This window comes from Grus americana, chromosome 3 (genome assembly GCF_028858705.1).
Source record: "Grus americana isolate bGruAme1 chromosome 3, bGruAme1.mat, whole genome shotgun sequence".
Taxonomy (NCBI): Eukaryota; Metazoa; Chordata; class Aves; order Gruiformes; family Gruidae; genus Grus; species Grus americana.
In genome coordinates, this window is record NC_072854.1 from 91,249,724 (window position 1) to 91,273,599 (window position 23,876).

Consider the following 23,876-nt stretch of genomic DNA (forward strand, 5'->3'; position numbering starts at 1 on the left):
AAGCCTAACCACAGCCAGGACTAGGCTTACATAGCAGTTTCTCACCGTGCCGTTTTTCCCTTCCCAGGGTTCCTCAACAGCATCCTCCCACTCAGACTGTTGGCAGTTTGACTGGCAGCATGGTGGGTGCAAGGTCAGAGGGCTACATCTCACTTCTCTGGGTACCTGAAAAACACAAAGAAAGATGTGTGTGTCCAGTTGCCAGCTGGAAGAATCACAGCTACTCATGTGATGCCCAGGCAAGATGATATAATCAGCACATTGGTACTTCTTACCCCAGTAAACTCTTTACCTGTCCCCTGTGCCAAGAGCAGTCAGGAGGATAGGTACTATTAGGGGAGCGATGAAAAGCATGAAATGAACCTTAAAGACATAGAAAACTTCATGTCACAAAAATCACAAAGCTCTTTGGCTCTCATGCCTGTCTTTTCCCAAGTTGGGCAGGTTAACCACTTTTTTGGGCATACTGCCTTGCCCAGGATTATGCCAAAGAGAATCTCCAGGGAAGGCTTGTCACAGTCATCCCACAGATTTCCTCTTTACCTCAGCACAGCTGTTCCCATCCTGACCTACTAGCCTGATTTCTTGCTGACTTGTTACCACGAATGCTACTGCAGGGACTGCAGATGTGGAGGAGCCCAGCCCGCTGCACACACTGCACCTTCACCCCTTCCTCTCCGAGTTTCCCAGTGACTGCGCACAGCTAGCTTACCGTGGCATTGGTCCCGGACAAGTCAAAACACCCACATCCTTTTCCTTTGAACAATTTGCAGTCAAAGTGTTCCCAAAGTTTTGCCATATTTAGTACAATCTCCAAGACAGAGGAAAGTGTCTGTATTATACCAGGTAGGGACATCCCTGGTCCCTTCTGTTGCTGTTAAACTGTTAACTTGGCTTCAGTTCCTTACTTTATGCTCAGCATGCTCAAGGCTTCGTGTTACAGTTCTTGAAGTTTGTTCAACTGTTTGACATCCACAATCTCCTCCCCTTCTGTCAAGCAGCCATCTATCATGCCTTCCTTATTGAGAAAAACTCTGTACTTTCCATTCTTGTTTACTATCTTTTAATAACCTATTTGCCTTATACAGCGATGACATGCAGGAAAATGATTCAAAGCCACAGTGTTTCTGAAACCGGAGACAGTCTGAACTTTTGAGATAACTGGGAGGAAAATCAGACTTTATATTCAACACACCTGGGAAGAATAGCCCCTATCTATTTCTTGCTGCATGAGAACCAACTGCAGACTGTCCCCACCACATGAAGAAGTAACCCGAATGATGGACAGCAGTATAATTTGTGAGCAGTGTCAGCCTAATGGATGCTAAGGACAGTGCTACAGTTATCCTGCAAGAGTGTCTTGAGGGCAGCCTTCTTAATCTGTACCAGCAGAAATGGTGACATGGATTAATAACTATTTTTCTTTCTCTTGAGGTGAGGTATACTAAAGAACACGAAGGATGATGAGCTCAATTCCTACTACATCACTAAAAGTATTTTCAAATGTTCTATAAAGCTGTGCAAGCATAAAGGAGCCACTGGGCATTCAGCAGTAACTTACACGTATTTCAAGATGCTTAACTCTGATGCTGCAAGTAGTTCTGTGAGCTTCAGTACCTTGCCCAAGGCGAGGGGAAGGGAACCTGTTTGCTTTCTTACCAGAAAGGATGCCAGCTCTAACAGGGTGCAGCTGGGAGGAGCTGAAGCTGTTTGGCGCACAGGTACATGCGTGTTCTGGGCAAAGGCAGGAGAGCTCAGTGCTCTGACGGGAGCTGCGGTGCCCTGCTGGGGCATGGCACCTTACCTCCCTGAAGCAGGTCTCAGAGAAAAGCCAGCTGAATGATGCCTGGTGCCTCTCTTCCCTCCTGGCTGCCCGACCGCTGAGCGGCTCCTTGTTTGAGCCTGGGATGGCAAGGGATGGGAGAAACTGCTTTCAAACTGTTTAATAACAGTGATGGTAACCTTTGACCTTGCTGAATAGAAGCGCTTTTGACCTTTCATTTGCTAAATAATACAACCACTTACTTCCCGATCCTTATCAGTGTTTAGTAATTGGGGTCAAGACAAAGCGAAGCAGAGTACAGTTACCCACCAGACTTTACTGAACCAGGAAGAATTTCCTTAAGCTATAGATTTCCTTTTTGATAATCTTCAGTCAAGACAGGCAAAGACTGGAGACTGGGTGGCTTAGAAGGTCCATAACAGGCTAAAGAGCCTCTCAGCTGTTAGCATCTGGTTTGAATCCAGCTGTGGTTGACAGTGGCAGAAATTCATTATGGTCTCAGGTTGCCTCTCTGACTCGTATGAAATGAGTTTGGCTTGCAGTTCTACTGTTTACTGGTCAGATAATAGCCATAACATAAAATATTAACACACAGTTCTAGAGACATCCATGATTAAAAGAATTTACAAAGCCTGAAAATTCCTGTTCCCATAGAGAAAATCAGACTATGGCACAGTGGTAGGTGACACCATGGACAAAAAGTTTGCTGTCATTCCTGCATGTTCTGCACGATTGCCATCAAAGAAAAGTGGTTAACTTTTGGGAATCTGAGTTGCTTTTTAATGGATCAGATTGTGTGCTGTATAGCTCGTTAAACATCTCACTTGACAGACAAGCAGGTGACGGCTGTTACAGGCAGCGGTCCCAGGATCAGTGTTTTCCTTAGAAGTGAACAGGAAACGGATGAAAAAGAAATCCAAGAATTTATGACACGACAATGGATTGAAACGTAAGCGCACACACATATATTTATTTATATAACACACGCGTATAAAGGCTTAAACTTCCTGAAGACGTCAAACAAATTCTATTTGTCTAAGCAGCTGCACAATTTCATTACTTATTTATTGCATTTTGTATTGAGCCAGATTGCAATATTTTTAGGGCAGGAGCTGTTTCGTGGATGTCTGTTCGTGATTCAGGAAAATGAGTCCCCAAGGAGTGATCCAAATGCTGTCACTTATAAATAAGCCATTTATTTATAGATGTACATGAGCTAGATAAGATCTATAAAAATGACACTGTAAGTAGTGAGATTCAGAGGGGGTTTTTGTGCTGCCGTTCATGTAAGAAATGAGGAAAATGGAGGCCTTTGTGGTATCCCAGCTAAGGTGCAATACAATTGTATGCCCTCCTGCTTTTTGGGCTTACCTTTGGATTTAGGCCTCTTGAAATTGAGGAACACCTATGCAGGACAGCCGCCCCTAACAACATTCTTAATGGGTTGCTGCTTGTCAGCATCTCTGGGTGTCGGGACAGGGTTAGCTTTACGCAGGACTGGCACAGCCAGATCTGCCGGCACAGGCAGTTGCCTGCAGGCTCTCCAGAGCCCTGCTTTCTCCTTCATTGCTCTAGAGGAAGCCCACGGCTGGCCCACAGACGGCGCACAGCCTCCTCGCCGTGACTGCCTCTCTCCCCTCAGTTCGGCGCGGAGGGCAGGCCCGGGCTGAGGTGGCGGTTGAACCGCACGGGAGGTGCCGTCGCCCCGTGCCTGCTCAGGCGCTGAGCTACCAAGGGCCCTGTGAAGGGCCGGCCCAACGGCTCCTCTCCCGCCTCACCCGCGGAGCCTGCCCGGCCGGGCCCTCAGCCCAAACCGGCCGCACTCCCGGGCTGGGGGCCCAGCCCGACCGCCCAGCGAGGACGACGGCAAGAGCTGCCGCCATTGTCCGCCGGCGCCCACCGACGCCGTTTCCATAGCAGCGGAGAGGCGGGACCCGCCGTTGCCATGGCGGCGCCGCTCGCCCCCCCCCCCTCCCCCGCCGTTGACTGATTGACGTTTTGGGCCTTTCCCTCCAGCGGAAGCATGCCGTCACCTTTGACCCCAGCGCCCCGGCGACGGCCCGCCCGAGCTACGGTTGCCTGGCAACGACGACGCGCAGTCGCCATGGAGGCAGCATCGCTGCCCGCCGCGCTGGAGCTGGTGGCCGGTGGCGGCGCCGGGCTGAGCCCGGAGAAGCGGGCGGTGCTGGGGGCCTCGCTGCTGCTCCTCCAGCGCGACTACCGCTTCGAGCGGGTCTGGTTCTGGGGCTGCATCCAGGGCGTGCGCGGCGCCTACTACATCGCCGAGGGGCTGGGCCCCGACCGCGCCGCGCCCCGCAGCCGCCTCTACAGGTGCGGAGGGCCGGGCCGGGCCTCACCAGCGCAGGGGACGGGCACCTCCCTGGGGAGATGGGACAGGGGAGGCCTAAACGGCCTCGGGAGGACGGTTTGGGGGCTAAGGGGAGAAGAGAGGGGACTGGGGAGCCGGGAGGGGGGCCTGCCTCGCTCTCCTGGAGGGAGTCTTGCTGTGCCCTGAGGGGCCTTGCAAGGCTGCATCAAGCCCTGTGCTTCAGCTGGCTCGGGCCTGTGTCGTGCTTGTCGCTGGCAGCTTGAACTGCGTGGAATGGAGCCTCCTGCCACCAGCGACTGAGGACATAGTTGCACAGGCAGAGCAGCTGAAGGGCCGCTTCCAGGGGGATCCTTCTTTTGAGTACGAGTACACCGAGATAAACACAGAAGATGCTGAAAGATTGTTTGAAGATGGTAAGGAGGTAAATACAGCAAAATGCTTTTGAACTCTCTTTGCTACAGTTGTACCCCTCACACTGGGTTGGCCCCTCCTCCTTGATTGTAATACGCAGCCTGAGCCTCGGCTCAGGCAGAATACACACGATTTCCTCTTTGCTGTCATTGTGTAGCGATGGCTTCTTGATTGAACTCTTACTTCAGTTACTCCTGGAGTTAGACACAGCTCAGAAATATTCTTTCTCTTTTATGTTTTATTATGCACAATTGGTACAGATCCTCACTGCTGTGTCTGAAGCTTTACATAGGAACCGCAGGTACCATTCTTTATCACTGAAAAGACAAGTCCTAAGTAGCTTAACTGAGAGAAAGGAAAGGATGGATGGAGGGACAGTTAATTCTCTGATGAGTCTAGACTGTCTGCTCCTAGCCACATTCTTATGAGAAGAATGTTTGATTTGTGGTCCTCCTCTTAGTGCCATCGGGCTTCAAGCTGATGAGTCTGTTGTGGTTTCTATTGTCACTTCAAGTTTATTTTCAGAAATGACAACAAGGAAAGCCCCGCCTTTAAAATTTGCCTATTTTTCTTTAAAGCTCATGATCAAGGAGGAGACCCGCCTTGTAGCTACGATAGAACAGATAGACAGAGCAGTTGGTATCATCCCCCGGGGGGCATTTGTGAAGACTCCTCTTGGGTCTGTCCATGAAAACAGAAACTTTGAAGGTAAATTCTCATTGTCTTTATCAGGATCAAGTGTACTTTGATCATAAAGGCTGTAAATGAAGATGACTTTCTCTAGTTGATGAGAGAATTCTCTTTGATTTCAGGTTTATTTTTCCCTTGGGTAGGATTAACAGGGAGGAGAGAATCCAGTGCCACTAATGTTAAAGTGCATGATTCAACTCAGGAAGGTGGGAGGAAAGTCAGTAACAGCTCTGAGTCATTAAACCTGTAGTTTCATTTTTCTGTGTATAGTTTATGTCAGAGTTTAGCAATTATAGCTGCAGAGAATTCTCCATCTACATACAGGATGTAACCAAATGGGCACAGAGAGTTGGTCTTGACTCAGTGCCTATTGCTGTTAGCATAGTCTGCAATGCACAGCATGGAGGAGTGCTGCCACCCATTTCTGGCAAGACTTTGGTCTTCTGTGGAGTCCATTAAAGAAAGATTGTGATTCTGTCCTATGCTGTGAGTGTTAAACAAACAATATGGCATTCAATGGTATAATGTATGTTAGCCCAGCTTACTGTATTAATGGTCACCACTGGCTGTTTTCAGGTCTTTCTTTGACAGAGGCGAAAAAGTTAAGTTCCTATTTCCATTTTACTGAGCCTGTTAACCTGAAGAATAAAACCCTGCTGGAAAAAGCTCTCCTGGACCCATCCACTGACTTTCTAGACTCTCTGGAGCATGATATCCCACAAGGTAAAGTTAACAGAATCAAGAGATGCAAGGAAAGGGAAAGCAGTCTGAGTAGCCCAGGAATCGCTGCGGGACAAAGTGTGGGTTACTGTGAAGTTGGTATTTTTGGGAGAAGCTCCTGTGAATCTGTAAAGGAACCTTTTCCTTTACTAATTATTGTAATTAAATTCCTTCCTTAAGCAATTACAAATGTTTACAATGCTAAGATGTACCAAGGCTGTCACATCCTCATAACAGGTTTTCTGACCACACCAGCAGTTACCCCTCTGCCTGAGTGCTGTGTTCTCTCCTGACTTCTGTAAAGCCTGTGACAGCTGGTGTCGCTATAGGGAGAGATAATGCTGCTAGCAACAGAGGGAATTTATGTGGTTTGAAGTATTTCACACCTCTCGTCCCACCCAGTATTGCTCTTCTTTATCTAAATGGGCTCTCATTAACACTAAGCTGATATCTCTGAGAGGCAGAATTCAAACTTTCCTTTGCTAAACTGTGTTAGAAATGCTGTAGTGTGGAATAATCTGTACCCTACCAGGATTACACACTGTAGAAGGAGAAAGGAAGATACTGAAATGTATCTTCAGTTCACATCTCTACTGTTCTGCTGGACAACTATTAAATAGATTTAAAGCCTCTTCCAGGGATTTCTCTGGCAGGATATTTCTCTACAGAGATGGGAATGGCTTGTTATTTGTTTCTAACTGCTTTTTGCTGATATGCTGCATTTTTTGGATTGGGCCAAGCATTTTCACATCCTGCTGTCTAGAAAGATTCTTGGGACATAATCAGAACTTAGGTTTGCTATTTTATTCCTATCCTGGAGTAGCAGGGTAGGATAGTAGGCATCCTGTGCCAGATGGAATTGGCTGGAACGACAGTGAATTGCCAGTGCTGTAAATAGCTTTACAGGCTTTGTCATATCCATGTCTATATATGTCCTAATCTTTCCTTTGGCAAAAAAGAACTGAGAATGAACCTAGTGAGCTCCTGCCCAAATTCTGAACATTTTTGACTGTTCAAAGCATAAACAGCGCTAAAATCTAAACCCTTGTTCAACTCACTGGGAGTGTCCTTGCTGCGGTCATTTTCCAGAGGTGCAGTCTGGAGAGACTGCATTTTTACATACACTGGCTCATTGAGTTGGCCCTTTTGACTCAAAAAGGAGTATTGCAAGGGAGGTTAGGTCCTAGATAACTCCTAAGAAAATTTTAGCTGCAGTTTCATATGGTAGTCCAGACATTGCTACTGTTTGCATTTTTTTTTTCTCTTTTTTTTCTAGGGTTTGTGGTAGGGAGACTTTTTTAATTTTGTGAGGCCTGAAACCACAATGCCACTGCAGCAGGACGTAAATCTGTGATGCTTTCTATGCTTCCACTACAAAACTAGCTTAAAGGGCTAAGAGCCTGAAGGCTAATTTGCATCACAGAGCTGGTTTTAGCCACCTTCAGCTGTGATGGAGAATGGCACCTTTGAAAGATTACAGATCTCATACTGCTGTGTTTCTCATCTAGTTCAAGGGACCAGGCAACTGGCAGGTCATACTGTGTTAGACATGAAGATGGTGGTTTTGTGGCAGTCTTTAAATCAAATTTGACTTGTAGCTGTATTTTACCCAGTGGCAGACAGAAAGTGGGGCTCAGCTGTACCACTGTCACCTTTGTCTTCCTGTGGCAACCTGGAGTCTGTGTAAGCGTGAACCTTTGCCCCTTTCCCGGGAGGTTGTTGCTGTTAGTGCAGATCTCAGTCTCCTCAAAAAAAGTTACCCCTCAAAGACTACCTGAGCTCAAGTGGAGCTGAGTGCTTCTTAATGGAACAGGAGAAGATTCATCACAGTGCCTGTGCAGCTCTGTCTGTATTGTCCTGCTCTTTTCTGGACTGAACCTGGGGATTGATGGAATGAGCTTGTCAGGCGAAGGAAGTAAGACAGGAACTAGTTACAGGATCTGCAAGGCATGTAGCCTCTGTAATTGCACTCTATCACATGCAGACAGGAGCTCTGACACTAAAGAAACATCAACAGCCCCCCTTTAACAAGTAATCAGGTTGCCCAAAGTTCTGGTTGCTTGTGAAAATGTGGTGGGGGGGGAAGAACAGAGGGCAGATGCAGGCTTTCTGCTGCTGTTATCAGCATCACTCTGCCAAAGTCACTTACTCCTGGTTGCAAGGCACTCAAACTGTGGTTCTTTGATCACCTTCCTTCAACTCTGCCAGTGCATGTTGGTCCTGACCCAGAGCAGACAGTGTTTTTTCTATTTTCTGATGTGTTCATAGCTCTGGCAAATCCCCTCATTTTGACCTGAAGCTCCTCTCGCCTTTCCTGGCTAGATCCTCTCTTGAATGGTTAGTGTCAGAGCAGAAATAGGAATTCCCATATCTGTTGCATCTAGAATTGTGACTGAAGCCAGAATTGTCTCTGCCCTCAACAAATACACAAGAAGTGGACCGAGGGTGAGTGACATCTGAGTGATGCTCCCAGCCTGCTTTGGCTAGAATTTCCCTACCATTTTAAAAGACCTAAAGAACAGGGCTGCGAGATTAAGGACTGATTTTAACCTGTTTAAAAGTAACAACTCTGTTGGAACAGTTTTCTTTATTAATTGTAGACCATCATTATTAAATGTAGAGCATCTGTGATGGCTGTGAAGGGGGTAACTGTCATAAAATGTATGGTGTGTCATTATAGGAGAGCAGAGGTGTCTTACAGAATGGAAAGTTGGAGGCAGAGAGAACATTTTATATGACAGCTGAGAGGTGGGAAGAAAGGAAGTTAAAACCTGGTCGAATAATGGAAACAATGGTAAAAGCGGAGTGTTTAGTGCAAGATTGGAAAACCTGGAGTTTTTTAACAAAACTGTCTGCCGCCCTTATCTTTACCAGGGATATCTGTGGTGATTGCAGGTTCCAGATTCTGTCTGTGTGTCTATCTGTCAGGTTATCTGCGCACTTTAAGAGTTCAGAATATGTTGCTGCTCCTCCCCAATCATACTGTGAGTCTGTCTGTTTTTTCTTGGTGTCTCAGCTCCCAGAGACAAGTGACTGTGTAACTTAGCTTTTATGAAAAAAATACATTTTTTTAAATGATTGTAGAGAAAAGTGGGAGAATGTGAACCCTGTCTCAAAAGCAAATTCAGTCATTTTATCCCCTTTAAAATCTCCAGCTCTCTGAGCCAAACTCATGAATTTGAGTGGCCTGACTCATGATTTTTGAACATGGAGGGGTTGCGATACTGATCTGTCACCGCAGTATCAGATCATGTAATGCCTCATTCTGATCCAAATGGCCAGCTGGCCAGAATGTTGCATGCTGGGATCTGTAGGTTTTGCTGGCCATATGTCTGCATTAAAGATAAGCTTGTTTGCTCTAGTCTAAGCAGACAATCTGCTCAACTTTATGCACAATTAGATGTAGCCTTTCAGCTGCTGGCAGATTGCCAGCATGGTTCTCTCTGCTGCATGGAGTTGGGCACCCTGGGCAATAGCATTTCAGGAACTAGACCTTTGGCAGTTTTACTTGTGCTTGTAGATAATGGAATGGCAAAGCAAATAGCAGTAATTCCTAGCATGCCCACAGCGTTTTCATTTGATGACCTAATGTGTAGATATGAAATAACAGTCACTTGCCAGGCATTGGCATGATGGGCAAAGTGAAAATGGAGGGCTTAAGGATGATTTTACTGTGACCATGGTGAGGCAATGCTACATTCTGCAAGGATAAAGGAAGAGGATAGGAGAAAGCCTGAAGTACTGCTGTAGAATGGAAAGCTTGACAAGAAGCAAAATAGGCGATAGAGAATTCAGTTCTTTCGTGTTTTCAAACTACATTTCAGAGAAGCAATAACTTGACTCTGAAGATTTGTTACAGATTACTGACTCAGATCACTTCGATATGGAGATAAGGGATACCAACAGGGCACTGTTAAAAACTGATGCAGGAGGAGGAGAAGTATGTCAGAGGCAAAGGGAAAGAAAAATGTAGATAGGAAAAGATATGAGTGGAAATAGGATTTCTATGAGAAGAGTTTATTGAAAAGTCCCAACTCCCAGTCAAGAAATAGCTGCTTGTGGCTGAAAGCCTACCACAGTTCACTGGTAAAAGTAGGAATTAGAATTTTTAAAAAAGCAATATAAAAGGAAATGCATAAAGTTGGGAACAATTAACAATTGATATAAATTGGAGTTGATAATGAGTAGAAAATGACAAAGGAAGCCAGGATAACCTGGAATAATCTATGACAACTGTAAGGAGGATTTTTTAACTATATTGAGAGGAAAAGAAGGCATAGTAATGGTACTGGAAACTGTCACTAAATGGTGATGGTAAAAAGGCTGATAAGAATGTGAAAGGGCAGAAATGCTCAATTTTTTTTTCTGGTTTGTTTTTGGAAAGAATATGTACTCATATCAAATGAATATAATAAAATACGGTTTCAGGCAGTTTTCAGACTATTTGCTAAGGGAGAGTAGAGTTAGGCAACCTTTTCTGTTTGTCAAAAAATGAAAATGGCAGAGCCAGAGAAGTTACTCCTGAACTCATTATCTCGGGAGACTTGTGGCATATTTATGATGCTAACCTTTAATAAATCCCAGCACTGCAGAAATATTCCCCTAAACTGATCTTGATTAGTAGTTGTGATTCAGAAATCACTGAATGGGTGTATTTCTGGAAGGGGTCAGAAGGGGTTTCAGCTGGGACCAGTGCCAGCACTGATGTTCTTCAACTTATAAATAAGTGATCTAGAAGTAAAGGATTGGTGAAGAGACAAAAAAATGACAAGGGCAAGATGGCTACAGAGATCTGGTAAACTAGGCTTACTTAAATAAACTACATTTTGATGTAGCTACCTGCAAAATCACGTATCTAAGAGCAGGGACTGGAAGCCAGACTTGTATTCTGGAAACTGTGGCTCTGAAAGGAAATCCAGGCACAACCTGCTGAACATCAGCTCCCAGTCTGATCCTGAGGCTTAAAAGGCTAATTTGATCTGTAGATGTACAAACAAGGGTGTAGCAAATAGGAACAGGGAGGTGACTTTACTTTTGCATATGCTGTTAGTGGAATCAGAACTGGATTACTGCACATTGCAAAACTGGAGAGTTGCAGAAAAGAGCCACAAAATGATTCAAGGGCTGGTGAGAGACATAAACAATTCAATCTGTTTACCTTATGGAAAAGAACACGAGAATGGCTGTATTACACTGTGTAAATACTCCATGGAGTTTAAGTATTGAGTACTGAAGAGCTATTTAGTATAGCAGAGAAAGGCATAACAGGAATGAGCAGCTGAAAATTATAGCCAGGAAAAGCTAAAACGAAAATTTAGGTACAAATTTTAACAGTGAAATGACTACCAGCTAGCAAGTGCAATGAATTAGTCTGTGTCTCTTGGTATCTTAGCATCATGCTGGATGTTTTCCTGGGAATTGTTTTAGCCAAATGCAAATATAAGCTGCTAGTCCCAGACATGAGTAACTGAGTTCAATTTAATGGGCAGTGGTATGCAGGAGTCCAGAACAGATGATTTCTTGGTATGCTTGGCTGTAAACTTGACAACAGCTATAGAGGGTTTTATTTAGCTTGGGCTTCTTCACTGTCAGTGACAGTAACACAAAGGTGACAATGGGTTCCTGAGACAGTGACACTAAGTGCAGGACTCTCAGTACAGCTGGCTTTGCTTCCTGAACTATGATACATGAGGGCTCAAAAGAAGACTGAAGAGATTCCTGACTTATCCCTGTCCATTGTTGAGGGTGAGCTGACAAGCCAAGACCCCTCAGATGTAGTTGCTGACTGTAATGCTGGGAGAGATTTTAAAGCATCATTCTAAATTGTTATATAGACGCAAGGTGGATCATGGTGAATCTTATCCACTTACTGTTTCAAGATTCAGCTACAGGAAGAGGGGAAGCGCCTAGACAGAAGATCATTTCAGCTCCTTTACCATTTTGACTGTGGAGGCGGTGACAGTCTATTTCTTCACCCAAACATGCAATGGTTTTGGAACGTTCCTTATACAGTATTACAGGCAAAGGGATTTGTGACTGTTTCCCTGGCTGAATACTCTGGGCATTAGCCCCTCTGTAAGCTAGCTGAACAGTAGCCTGGGTTAGAACACTAACCTCCTGTTCTCCGAGCTTCATGAACATGCTATTTATCGGTTTGGCAAAAGCTGGTGCTTAACGGGCCCTTGAAGGCAGAAAGGTTGCATTTTTAAGTGGGAGATAGTTTCCTTTGGCCACTCTCAGGAGCCATTTTGGTAGCCCTATCTTGGGCCACCCCAAAAGCCCAGGTGCTGGGAGGAAAAGGTCCAGGAGACACAAACCTGCTTTATCTCCATGCATTAACACAGCTAATTAACTCCCTTTTGACCCACCCCTCCAGGCAATTAATCCCCTATCAGCCTCTGTCTCCAGCCATTCGAAGAGTCTGTGTCTGCAGAGAGGTATTTACAACCCCCAGCTAGCCAGCAGAGAGCAAGTTGGTCCGTTATCAGGGCTCTAAGACAAATGGCTGCCTATCTCCCCAGCGGCCTTGCAAAATCCAGCAAAGTGCTGTGCTGTGCGGGCCACCTACTTTCACCCAGCCTCCCTTCTCCACTAACATTTCACAGATGTGACCTGAACCCTCCCCTTTCATTGCTTAACAATAAGCAGCACCTCCCCAGCTCCGTGAAAGCTAAGAGCAAGAGCACTTCTTAGCTTGCCAAGAGCCACACGGGGACAAGGCTTTTCAAGCTGTCTCACTGAAATCCAAACTAAAAGACCCATAATGAATGAGAGGGCAGTGCTTTGCATTAACAAGGATAAAAAGAGGTAGCCAAAACACCTAGTGTGGCTCAAAGCTATCCTCATTTCTGGTTAGGAGAGGTGATCCTTAGGCTCAGTGAATGCGTGAAACTGAGCTACAGTATCCTGTGGAGTTACCTGACATTTATACATGTGGTTTTGACATACAAGCTTTATAACACAGTGGTACAGAAGGAGTAAAACAGATTAGAGTGCATCAGAGCAGTCAGCTTTCGATGTGGGAATTGAACTGAATAGTTGGCCCGGTGGGTTATTAGTTAAAGCATTGGTACCTGAATTTCTCTGTTAAAACTGGTCAGCCATCCCTAGAAATAATTCTAGGATGGCTGTAGCTGCTACCTTCCAGCAGGGCGCACTATGGTGTCAGCATTGTCAGAGCTGAGCACAGGAAACCACAGAAAAGTAAAATGAGAAAGAAAAGCACCAAGAGCAGCATCAAATTGAGGAGAAGGTATCGCCTGAGTTTCCAGACTGTGTGTGGTATACTGACCTCCTGAACTGTAGGCATGGAGAAGAGACTCTGTCCCTTCCAAGCTTAGGCAATTTCTGGAATGGTCACTGGACTTTTCAATACCTTTCTTAGCATCCTTAGTGATCACGGGCATGCAGTGGACATACACAAATATATGACTGTGTCTGCTACATCCTTCAAAAATAGAGACACTCTTAGTTTTTGCTAATGATATGGACTGGGGAGCCTTTAGAGACCGTTAAGACCACTCCTGCAGTGATCCAAGAGTTGCCTGGGAATGATACAAGATGTTGTCCCTCCTACAAGCTGGGGTGCTGCCAGCTCAGGAGTTCAAGATCAGACTGTAACCTCTCACGTGGCAGCACAGCAGGGGGACTCCAGAGCCAGCTCGTATTATAGCTTTTGACTGGCTGTCCATGATCTGCCTTGATTTCTGGAAGGGAGTCTGTTTTCCTTGGGCTTTGTGTCTGTGGGTAATAAAGCAGTGCATTCACTGCTTTTGGGTCCTAGGTCTGTATCACCTCACGGATCTTGTTTAGTCAGAGGCCTCGGATGAGTTTATACTGGAGCAGGGCTGCCCATCAACTGAGAGCTGTGGTGGAATCTTTCGCCCTCCTGACTGCTGCAGGGAAAGAATAAAGACAGAAGTCTTTGTAGCAACTTTCTAGGGATTGTATTTGAAGTTTTTTCCTCCTCAGTAAAAGAAATCATTGCCCACCCTGTCTCTATTTCAGCTCCTGGTTCATTGGACGTGAAAAGGAGATGAACTTTTTGCTGAACTGATGGGAAATGCTGGTAAAGCCTCTTAGAACCATAAGTTGTAGTTTTATCACCACATCAGTCAGCCTTGGCCTAACCCTTTCTCTAGGGAATGATGAAAAATTACTTGCAGGGGAAAGCCGAGGGCAGTCTGTGTGTTGCTGAAGTCAGAACGAGGTCAGCTTTTGCTAGGAGTGATATATTTCTGAAAGAGTTCCACGTAAAGAGTGGCAGCTCCTGCCTGCGCAGCAGTTGGCGTTGGTGCCAGCCCTCCATATAGCTTTGCTTTGCTGTTTGCTGTCCTTTTGGCCATAGAACTTTTGCAGGGAGGAAGTCAGCGGGTGTTGTCTTGTTTTACTGTGCACAAATATATGGATTGAAATTCTGCATGTTGAAGAGGTGTGTGGCTGTGTATACAAGGAAAAGGACAAGGGACAATTAATCTATGGGTATATTTGTACAGCAGTTGTGCTGTGCAGAGATAGCTCGGCTATCCCAGACACTAGAAGATGCTTAGCCATCTTTAGTGTTCAGAATTAGCTTGAATATCAACACAACTGAGCTGTGCTGTGTGGATATGCTCAGTGTGACAGCCTTCTCAGAAACTGGTAAACTCTTCAGGTAATTTGGACCAGAATTCGTAACTAGTTTAGTATGAAAAGATCGACAATTTATAATCCGTGCCATCTGTTCCTCGTCCTAAGCCCTTTTAACTAGTCCTGCTAATTTGATGATGAGGTAAGAAGTGCGACTGGGGGACTGACAGGGTTTGCAGGCTTGCCCCTCCTGCAGGAGAGTGAATTGGATGTGCTCTAAGCATTCGGTGGGTTTTGAATCCCAGCATCGACTGCTTTGTGTTCTCTCAGAATTCAGAGATCAATGTGAGGTTCTTTGCCCCTAATCCAGCCCCTGTTCATCATTATCACCTCCTCAAAGTGGCCAGTGCTTTGTTATCAGGAGAGGCAAAATCTTACAAGGTGGCCATAATCTCCTCTGAGAGTCAGACATATTCTCCCGTGGGTAAGAAAGTGACAGTGACCGAAAGCTCTAGGGGGAAGCAGGCTAGAACAAAGCTGTCCATTGCATCCTTTCATCAAACTGTTAATCTTTCTTTCAAAGACATCACATTTGTTTGGTGACAAAAGCCCCAAAGAGGCTGAATTGAGCCTGAAATCCTGTAGCAAGATTTAGAGGAAGCGTCTTTCATTCAGAGCAAGGAGGGGCGAGAGACTCCTTCTTTTTCTTCCTACCAACCAATGGGCTCACAGAAGCCCACGAAGGTGACGGATTAATGCAGGGGCTCCCCAGGTAGATGCTACGTGACTCCTGGCACGCTCCAAAAACGTTTCCACAGCGACCAGCTGAACAAGAAATATGGAGTGTGTCGGGATCCAGCATTAAACCTGGGTTTTGGAAGGAGAGTGCTTTGCCACTCAGAGATTTCTAAATTTACTACAGAAGACCCAGGATACAATGATCTGTATTGTAGTTGTCAGAATCCAAATAGTGGGGATTTTAATCAGTTTTTCCTACTCCTTGTAAGTTTTGATTGCATATTGTCTTGCTATTTCCTCTAGTGCACAGCCCTATTCCAAATCTTTGTTCTGGATGCTTTCTGTGCAAAGGCTGCATCTTTTTCTTAGGAAAAAAAAAAAAAAAGAAAAAGAAAAAAGTAGAAAAGCATTCTAGCTCTATTCTAATTATCAGGTGGATTTCAGACTAAAGGGCAAACTATCTGGGCTATAAGGGAGGTTGTAATTTGATGTGTATTACTTCAGTGCCAGCTTTTTCAGTCCTTCCCATCCTCTGCTGCTCATTTATGTCTGTGTATTGTCCCTTCTTTTGTGTTGGCATTGCTGGCTATGCAGCCAGATTCCGGATGGAAAAATAACTTTATTTTTGGCTAGACTATTTTTCAGCCAGATCGTTTCCTTGACCTCATTCACTGAGCAGTAGATAAACACTTTTGTGGTCTCTGTGATGAAAGTTGGGGGGGGGCAGAAATAAAGGTTTGAGAGCAGAGACTGCTTCAACTGGATAAAGCAGCACTCTTGTCAGATGTCTAAGTACAGCCTGAATTTCACCCAGTACTCAGAGGCGCCTGAATACTGTGCATCTGGGACAACATTGCAATCCCTAAGTCTTCCTTGTCAGCAGGAAACAGGTATTTTGTGTGTAAATGAAAGGTCCAGGCCTGTCTTAGTAATTTGTGCTAAAGGGGCATCCCCAGTGGGAGAGGATAATGGAGAGAAAAAGCCTCTGAAGTAAGATCATTTTAATTTGAGGTTTGGGCATGGTTGTATTTGTGTGTCAAAGATGTGGCAGGCATTAGGACCACGCAAAAGCCACTTGGCAGCATCTGACTGTTTGTAAGCTGTGCTTTCCTGGCTCTGGTGGCTTTTTAAAATAGTACTGAACCTGCAACCAGTCTGTGTTTTTATTTAATTATTATTAAATAGTTATACGGGGAATTGGAAATATTGACAGCAGTGTTAACATATGAGGTGCAGGTGGTGTGTCAAACAAATGAAAGAGATTTAGTTTGCAGCCAGTAAGAGGCATGAAGGAGTTTGAGCCCACATAGGCTGTGTGTGAAATGTCCGTGTGGCAAAATTTGTTGAGAGCCAGAGCACAGTGACCTTTCCTTACAGCTGCTCTGCTTTGCAATTTGTCTTTGTTCCCTACAGACAGCAAATTAGAAGTAGGAAGCTCTTCCCAGTGCAGGATTTTCTGTTGGAGGGAAATGGAAGCTAAATCCCACGGGTGTAGTGTAGCTTTGTCAGAGCCAAGTGCTTGGGGTCACGCAGCCAAGCAGCAGCTGCTTTTGCGAAGGGAATCGGTTATGTTGCCCCTCTCTGGGAGTTAATATTTGTCCTATAACTCAGTACTTCACTCTCAGTCAGGACTGACTGCAGCAAGATATGTTATAACTTGCTCTTGTGGCAGCATATTGTGTTAATGGTAAGTGCAACCATGCTGTAGCTGCTTTTCCCTTGAGACACTTCCTCCTTTGAAGAGGAATTGATAATGTCACTTTTATGACCCTCTGTGAGCTTTCACGACATGGAGCCTCTGTATCAGGCTGTCTAGCTCTTGAAGCTGCTTCTTCTCCAGCTTGCACTGAAATGAGGCATTTCTGAATCACCTCCAAAGCAGCAATGTTATGAGAGGTCATACTGAAAGTGGACCAGTTACGGCAGGAAAGTTCTTCTGCAAACAGCCCTCTTAAAAGCCTTTTGTTTAAAAGCTAATGTCTCATGCACCCTATTGCCTCTGTGAATTACAAGATTCATCCCGTAACAGAGACAGACATGGGGTGGGGGATGAGACAGGGATTTCTATTGGCGACTGGAAAGGAAGAAGAAGCTGAGAAGGAGGTTGACTTTTGAAATTCAGCCCTGGTGTCCTGGCAGCTGTTGAAGGGCCATAAAAAGGCAGTGGTTTAACACTGGGTGAGCATCAGGATCTTCAAAGCACTTTCTTGTTTGGGAAAGATGTAAGGAACTCCTCAGAATTCCTGCTTGTGCTTGGAGGGGTGGAGGCTGCAGCTTGATCCAAAGAGGGAATAGGAAGCTCCAGATCTTCATCCAGAGGATATTTTTCCCATGCTCTTTCCTCCCACACAGCAGCTCCCTCCCTTCCCTTCTGGAGGAGCAATGGGCAATAGTTTCAGCACAGACAGTGCTTGGCTTCCTTAGGTTTGCTGGGTGCAGCTTAAGAATTAACTTACTCTTTTTAAAAAAATGTATTTTGAAGAACGGAAACCGCACCAGAGCAGTGTTACTGTGAGAAATCTCTAGCATGAGAGCAATGACCTCCAGTTCCCTGTACCTCAGTGAGCTTTGTGTGATGAGTGAAGTTAACTCTGCTGCCCGATTTAGGGACAATACAGGCTACAGCTCGCACGTAGATGCAAGTTAAAATCAGTATTTAACTCTATGAAAGCCAGCTTTTACTTGCTGTCTCCTAGTTCTAGTCATATTCCCTCCAATGCAAATAATAATACATTTTTTCCTGACAACTTTTATCTAGGAGTCTTAGTGTACCTTACAGACTGATGCTCTGAGCTTCCCAGCCTCCCAGAAAGAGACGTGTTGTCTGACACAGGGGCAATTTTGAGCACAGGGACTGCTGTGGGATATTCTGAGCCAATGTTAGGAAGGATTTGAACCCAGCATCCTGCTTCTGCGTTTTTATAGTAATACAGACCTATACCTACCTATGCAATGATTTTACTTTAGAACCATTTGTAATAGCAGGGAAGTTAAAAAAAAAAGAAAAAAAGTATAAAAGCAGTATTTAATTTTTGTAATTCTCCTCATTCCTTTTTATATTTTATTATTGAATGCATTTCTAAGACTTTTTCTTGAAGAAGGAAAGAAGGCATATTCATTTTAAGCTATTATTTCATACTATTCATTACCAACTGATTAAAGTACTTTTAGTGATTTATGACATCATTATTTCAAACTCCTACAAGAAAGGTGGGCCTGAAAAAGCATCTTGTTGTTTGAAGATTGTGAGATTTGAGCTGTGATGGAAAAGAATACAATTGCCTTGGATCTTTCAAGGAGGACAACTTTCTCCATGTCTCATGAGCTCAAATATTAATTTTGGTTTTTGGACCATTTCCTCAAATGCTGCTAATGTGGTGAGGTATGGAAAAAATAAGAACTGGGTTAATGGGCTCTAATTTCTTCCTTTAAAGAAAAGGACCAAAATAAGCAGATAGGTTCCAGAACTTCAATGTGATGGCTTCTTAGAAGGCAGACACCAGCATTGTGTATCAAATGCAGCTTCTGAATGGGTTTTGTGTGTTTCAAAAGTCCAGTCTGGAAAAGTATACTGAATAAATCACCTTTGATAGCTGAGTTAGAAAAATGTCCCCAGCGATCTGGTTAGTAAAAGGTGGAATGTGGCACTGCTGCTGCTGTTTGGCTCTGCAGAATAAAGAACAGTTCTATGACTAATCATCATTCTGGCTGAAAACAGAATCTGAGTGAAAATGACATTACAGTTTCAGGCAGTTTCTTATAATTTTTCCTGTCCTCAACCTACATTGCATGGGTCCAGTGGGGACTGCCCTTAAGTAACCTGCTTGTTTTGTTCAGGTTCTCATTTCACAGGAAGACTTATGCACCATTAGCAAACCTTTATTGTCTGTATTTGCATAGAACTAGATGCAGAATCAGAGATCAGAGAGGAGCTGGGAAGTATAACAACTTAATGTTTCCCAAAGGACTCACATTTATGAAATGACAAATTTGAGCCCTTTGAGAGTTTGCAACTTCCACAGATGGTAGAGAAATGAAGCAGCTGCATGCACAGCCTTCAGAGATCTAGCACAAAAGTGAATGGAGCTGTCTTCAATTACATCTGTCCATTGCTGCCAGGTGTGAAGGTGCATGGGAAGGTCCTTTGATCAGCAGAGTTAACTACTGATGAATACTCCATAGAAATTGATAAGCCTGTGTGACACTGGGTAAATGTTCTGAGATGATGATGGATCCAGGTACTGTATTGCCCAAGAGCATAGATAAGGGGATTTAATGAAATTGAATTTGATTTACTCTACCTTCTCTATGAATTTGTCCAACAAAAAGTCTGAATCCAGATGTAGTTCCAGAGAGCGTTGATATCCCTATTTTCCCTCTCACCTTCCCCACTTGTCACGCTTCAGGCATTTCTTTTTATTCTTTCTGAATAGTTTGGGGCAGAGGGTTCATCTGTGTACATGAACATATATATACAAGCTATCACATGTATCCAGGCTGCTGGATGCTTCCAGTATATTGGGGGGCATTAGCAAACTAGATAATCCCTAAAGGCTTTCACCACCCAGAAAGGCAAGGCACAGTCCTATCCTTGACAGACTTGCTTCTCAGATGACTGGTCGTAAATGAGAGCTCCTCATTCCATGATCTTTTTTGACAGAAACTCTTCCAAAAGTTTAGTTCCCCCCTGCAAACCAGGTGTAAAGCTGCAGCAAGAACCACAACTATTTGGATGACAGGCTTGCAGGTAATTTCTGCAAGTTCAAACTGCAAAACCCTGGTACTGAAAGCAAAGTCAGTTCAGTGTTCAGAGAAGAAATGGAAAAAGTTATTTGTCACAATTACATTCAGAACCTATGTGCTTGCCACTTGTTGCTCGACACCCCTATGCATAGTCTGGCTACTGCCACTAGCAAATGCTGAAAACGTAAAGTTCAAGAAACTGTTTGAAAGCTTGTCCTTTGACAGCAGATGGCTGTAGTGCTTCAGCCACTGGATGATCTGCCTTGTAGCGAAGTGTTCATTTGGGTTTCCATGCTACCCAAGTAGCGACGTTTCTTAAGAACATGCAGATTTTGTCAGGGACCCAATCAATCAGTCAGAATTTGAAATCCCAGTGGCTGAGCCATAGTATGTGTATTTATTCCAGGTATGACAAAGATCCAGTCCAGTTTCTCTGGAGAGACTGCATGAGAGATTGGGGTTGCCTTGTATGTGAAACCACTGCTTGTGAAGACGCTAGCTCCTGTTTTAACTAGGACCTGTGCAAAGAATGTCACGGTGCAAGGAAGGTGAAAAGATGGCACATGCCTGTACTGATCCTGCCCTATATTAAGTGCTTTGTTTTGCCGTGATTCCAGCTGTTTGTCTTTAGTGGAAATGGAGCTGAGTGAGTCAGAAGTAAGCTCTCCAGTGCAGACATCTCCTGTCTTTAAAGACTGTGAATGTCTCCTTTGTACTTCTGTCCTGCAGCCAGAGTCAGTTTGTTAGGAAGTTCAGTGACTGTCGTGGAACGTAGCTGTTCTTGCTGTTCATTTAGTTCGATGTTTGCACGTAACTGAAGAGGGCACTTTGAAAGGTAATAGATCAAAGATGACACAGGACTTATGTTGTGCATATGATGGTATAACAAACCTGTGGGACTTGCTGCTGAAGGAGACAGGGGAAACACTGGTGTCCAAGAAACTTTGAAAAGTACAGCAATACAAAGAAAAGAGATAGGTAACTGGTGAGGAGCACAAGTTGTGACACCTGGTTTTTAAAGGACTTTGAATTGTGGTGTTCCTTTCTGATTCTGCAGCCACCACATATATGTTTCCCCTCAACTTCCCTCCTCCCTCAAGCTGTCAACTACTGTAGTTTGCCATGAACTGCATGAGAGGCTACGTGTACTGCGAGTGAGCATGCAAGAGCCCAAAACTAGGCAAACACCGATTGCCCAGCCAGCTGCTGCCTCTTGGCTGCCCGGCAAGCCAAACAGCCTGTGCTTCCTCGCAGCTGCTGGCAGACTAAACAAACAGCTTCAGGAGCTGCAGTCAACCCCTGAGCCATGTCCTGTGGAGACCTGTTGTAGGAACTTGTGGTGTTAAAGCCCTTCAGCCCTTTGTCAGATGTGACTAAAATTGGCTCAGAGTCAGAAGTTAGTAGGGGGGGAGGATTGGCAGCTGACAGCAATCACAGAAGCCCTTCCCCAGGCTAACCATGACATGAGTATGTGTGAGTCATAGCATGAATTGATGAGCTTAAAATTATCTACAAGGATGAATACTGCCTAACTGGCCCAACGCATTATGGGCTTTCTGCTTACTCTGGAATTGGCAGATTTTGGCTTTGGGTGCAGATAGGTTGACCCCTTGACTCTAAGCCAGTAGTGGCCTGACAGCTCCAACTGCATTTTTATTTGGGCCTGCTGCTTTTGCTTTTAGATGGAGATTCAGGAGGAACCTTCTTTCCTACATTGTAGCCTCTAGGCATTACTGATTTCGTGCTGAAGCTGGCATTTTCTTCTCCTGGCAGCTCCTTGCCCTCCAGCATTGAATCCAAGCGATGCTCCAGCCCTCTCCCCTCCAGCATTGTTCCCAGGCTGTCGTGTCAGACACAAAACAAATACTCAGTGGCTCAGAGCTCCTTGCATCCAGGAGAAATTGCATTATCACACTGGCTCTGAACCTCCTCTGCAAAGCCAAAGCAAAATTAATGCGGAAACTAATCCCTTTGCCCCTACCACGCACATCCTCTTCAATGGTGGAGCCAAGAACAACTGAAGAGAATTAACCTTTTCTGTAAATTTCTGTGAGATAGGAAATACCCTGCTTTTCACTTTCCCTTCTTCCTCTTTCCCAGTCACTGCATCAGGGAAACCAGTCTTCCCTGGAGCAGGAAAGTGCCGCCTTCTTCTTCCCACTACTAATGCTACGAGTTTATTTTAAGAAGAAATTTCATACCTTTGCAGGATTGCTATAGCTAGTCTTGGCTCTCTATAGCTATTAGCTAGACCAAGTAGGTGGCAGAGCTTGTTAGAGTAACTGCTGCCCACTCAGAAGCATCCAAGAATAGCTGCAGCCTCTCCTAGGGATCAAGTATACAAGTCTGGAGCTCCAAGGGTCCCCTCCTGTGACGCATATGACGTTACTGTCATAGCCATGGGAATATGCTACTGTGTGAAAGTAGACACAGACATCTGGAAACGAGGGTGGCCTATAATGCTGAATTGACAGAAGAAGAAAGGGCATCAAGGTTTCTGGTCTCCCTGACTTTCCTCTTCTCAGGTGTCACAAACTCCAGGGCAGCCTTGTGCACCGTTAACTGGTCAGGCAGTCCTCCTCCCAGCTTAGGGACAGCTTGCTCCAGGAATGCTGCCTCTTTCTCCTTTGCAGTGACTCATTAGCACATGTTCTCGCACAGGCTCCTGGACTGTCCAGCTAGAGAAGGGAGGCACTGTGGTGGTGCTGCGGAGCCTGCTGTGGCTGGGACTCACGTTCTACCATGTTCCAATGACCAAGCAATACGGCTACGTCTACTTTGGCACTGGTGAGAAGAACTTAGATCTGCCCTTCATGCTGTGACTCTCCTGTTTGGGACGAGGACTCAGGAACATTTAGATCTTATACTTTGGAGATTTTTGTTTACTGCTTGTTCTATTAAATACGTGAAACCTCTGCACATTGAGCACGATTCTTTTGTGCCTGGCCTCTGGGCCTGATTCTTTTCCTAGGACTTCACTGTTTGCAATCCTCCAACTCCAGATTGAATTCACTGTGTCACTGGACATCCTTTAGGTAGTAACAAATGGCATTTTCTTCCATGACAGGCAAAGCCCTAGGTCAGAAATCAAACCTAGGCCATCTGTCTGATTACAAAGGCACCATGCTTACACAGAAACTCATTTGGAGACAACACGAATGAATGCCTGCTGTCACCCATAAATGACGAACAAAAATAGTTTCTGCCTTGGAGTCAGAGTAGAAAGCTGATGCATACTGTAAGGGATCTCTACTAAACCCTGACCTCCAGAAAGGCATATTGAAGAGAGTATTTTGTTTTTCAGATGTTAGGTTTCACCAAAATTAGAGGGGTCTTTCCAGCTCATGGAACTAAACTGTAGAAAAAAATTAACTGTGAGCATCACCTGGTCTTTTGCAAAATGTGCTCATTCAGGTTCATCTCAAGGCAATGGTTTAATTCAGTGACTTTTCCATTAGTAAAACTCACTGAGGAGAGCTAGCTGGGCTAGAAGACATAGTAACTTCAGTACATAGCAGAAAGAAAAATCTTTTCCTTTCTGAAGGGCTGTAGTTTCAAAGCTTCATAAAGTAGACAGTCAGCCAGAGATTTTATCTCAGTATAGTTAATGAAGTCTTGGCTCTGTCTCCCAAAGCAAAAAGCTTGGCCAGCTCAAGGAGCTGAATGTAGGGCCTCCATTTCACAAAGTAAGGCTAAAAAGAACCATTATAATCTAATTTGATTTCCTGGGTAATACGGGTTTATCCCTACCCTTTGTTCTTGTCCACGCTGGTAGGTATTAGCAGATGATTCTGATGAAAGCAGTACAAGGTTAAGTGACATAGTAGTACATAAAAAAGCTGTATTGATTTGTAGTCCCCAGATAAATACCAAAGAAACGGAGCCAAACAACAA

The 23,876-nt window shown here is 44.7% G+C and overlaps 1 protein-coding gene across 1 annotated transcript; it reads left to right on the forward strand.

Moving 5' to 3' along the window:
* Positions 1–3,881: 3,881 nt before the first annotated feature.
* RSPH9 (radial spoke head component 9) lies at positions 3,882–23,822 on the forward strand. Its single transcript, XM_054821321.1, has 5 exons — positions 3,882–4,114; positions 4,371–4,533; positions 5,102–5,231; positions 5,790–5,936; positions 22,644–23,822. Exons 1-5 carry the CDS (start codon positions 3,888–3,890, stop codon positions 22,802–22,804), a joined length of 828 nt encoding a protein of 275 aa, XP_054677296.1. The 5' UTR covers positions 3,882–3,887; the 3' UTR covers positions 22,805–23,822.
* The last annotated feature ends 54 nt before the right edge of the window (positions 23,823–23,876 follow it).

What these genes read in the sequence shown, in the direction of transcription:
- RSPH9 (XM_054821321.1), top strand. Translation starts at nt 3,888, where the DNA reads ATGGAGGCAGCATCGCTGCCCGCCGCGCTGGAGCTGGTGGCCGGTGGC. An exon ending in TGAAAACAGAAACTTTGAAG is followed by an intron (nt 5,232 to 5,789) that starts GTAAATTCTCAT and finishes GGCTGTTTTCAG; the next exon opens with GTCTTTCTTTGACAGAGGCG. An exon ending in GGAGCATGATATCCCACAAG is followed by an intron (nt 5,937 to 22,643) that starts GTAAAGTTAACA and finishes GTTCTCGCACAG; the next exon opens with GCTCCTGGACTGTCCAGCTA.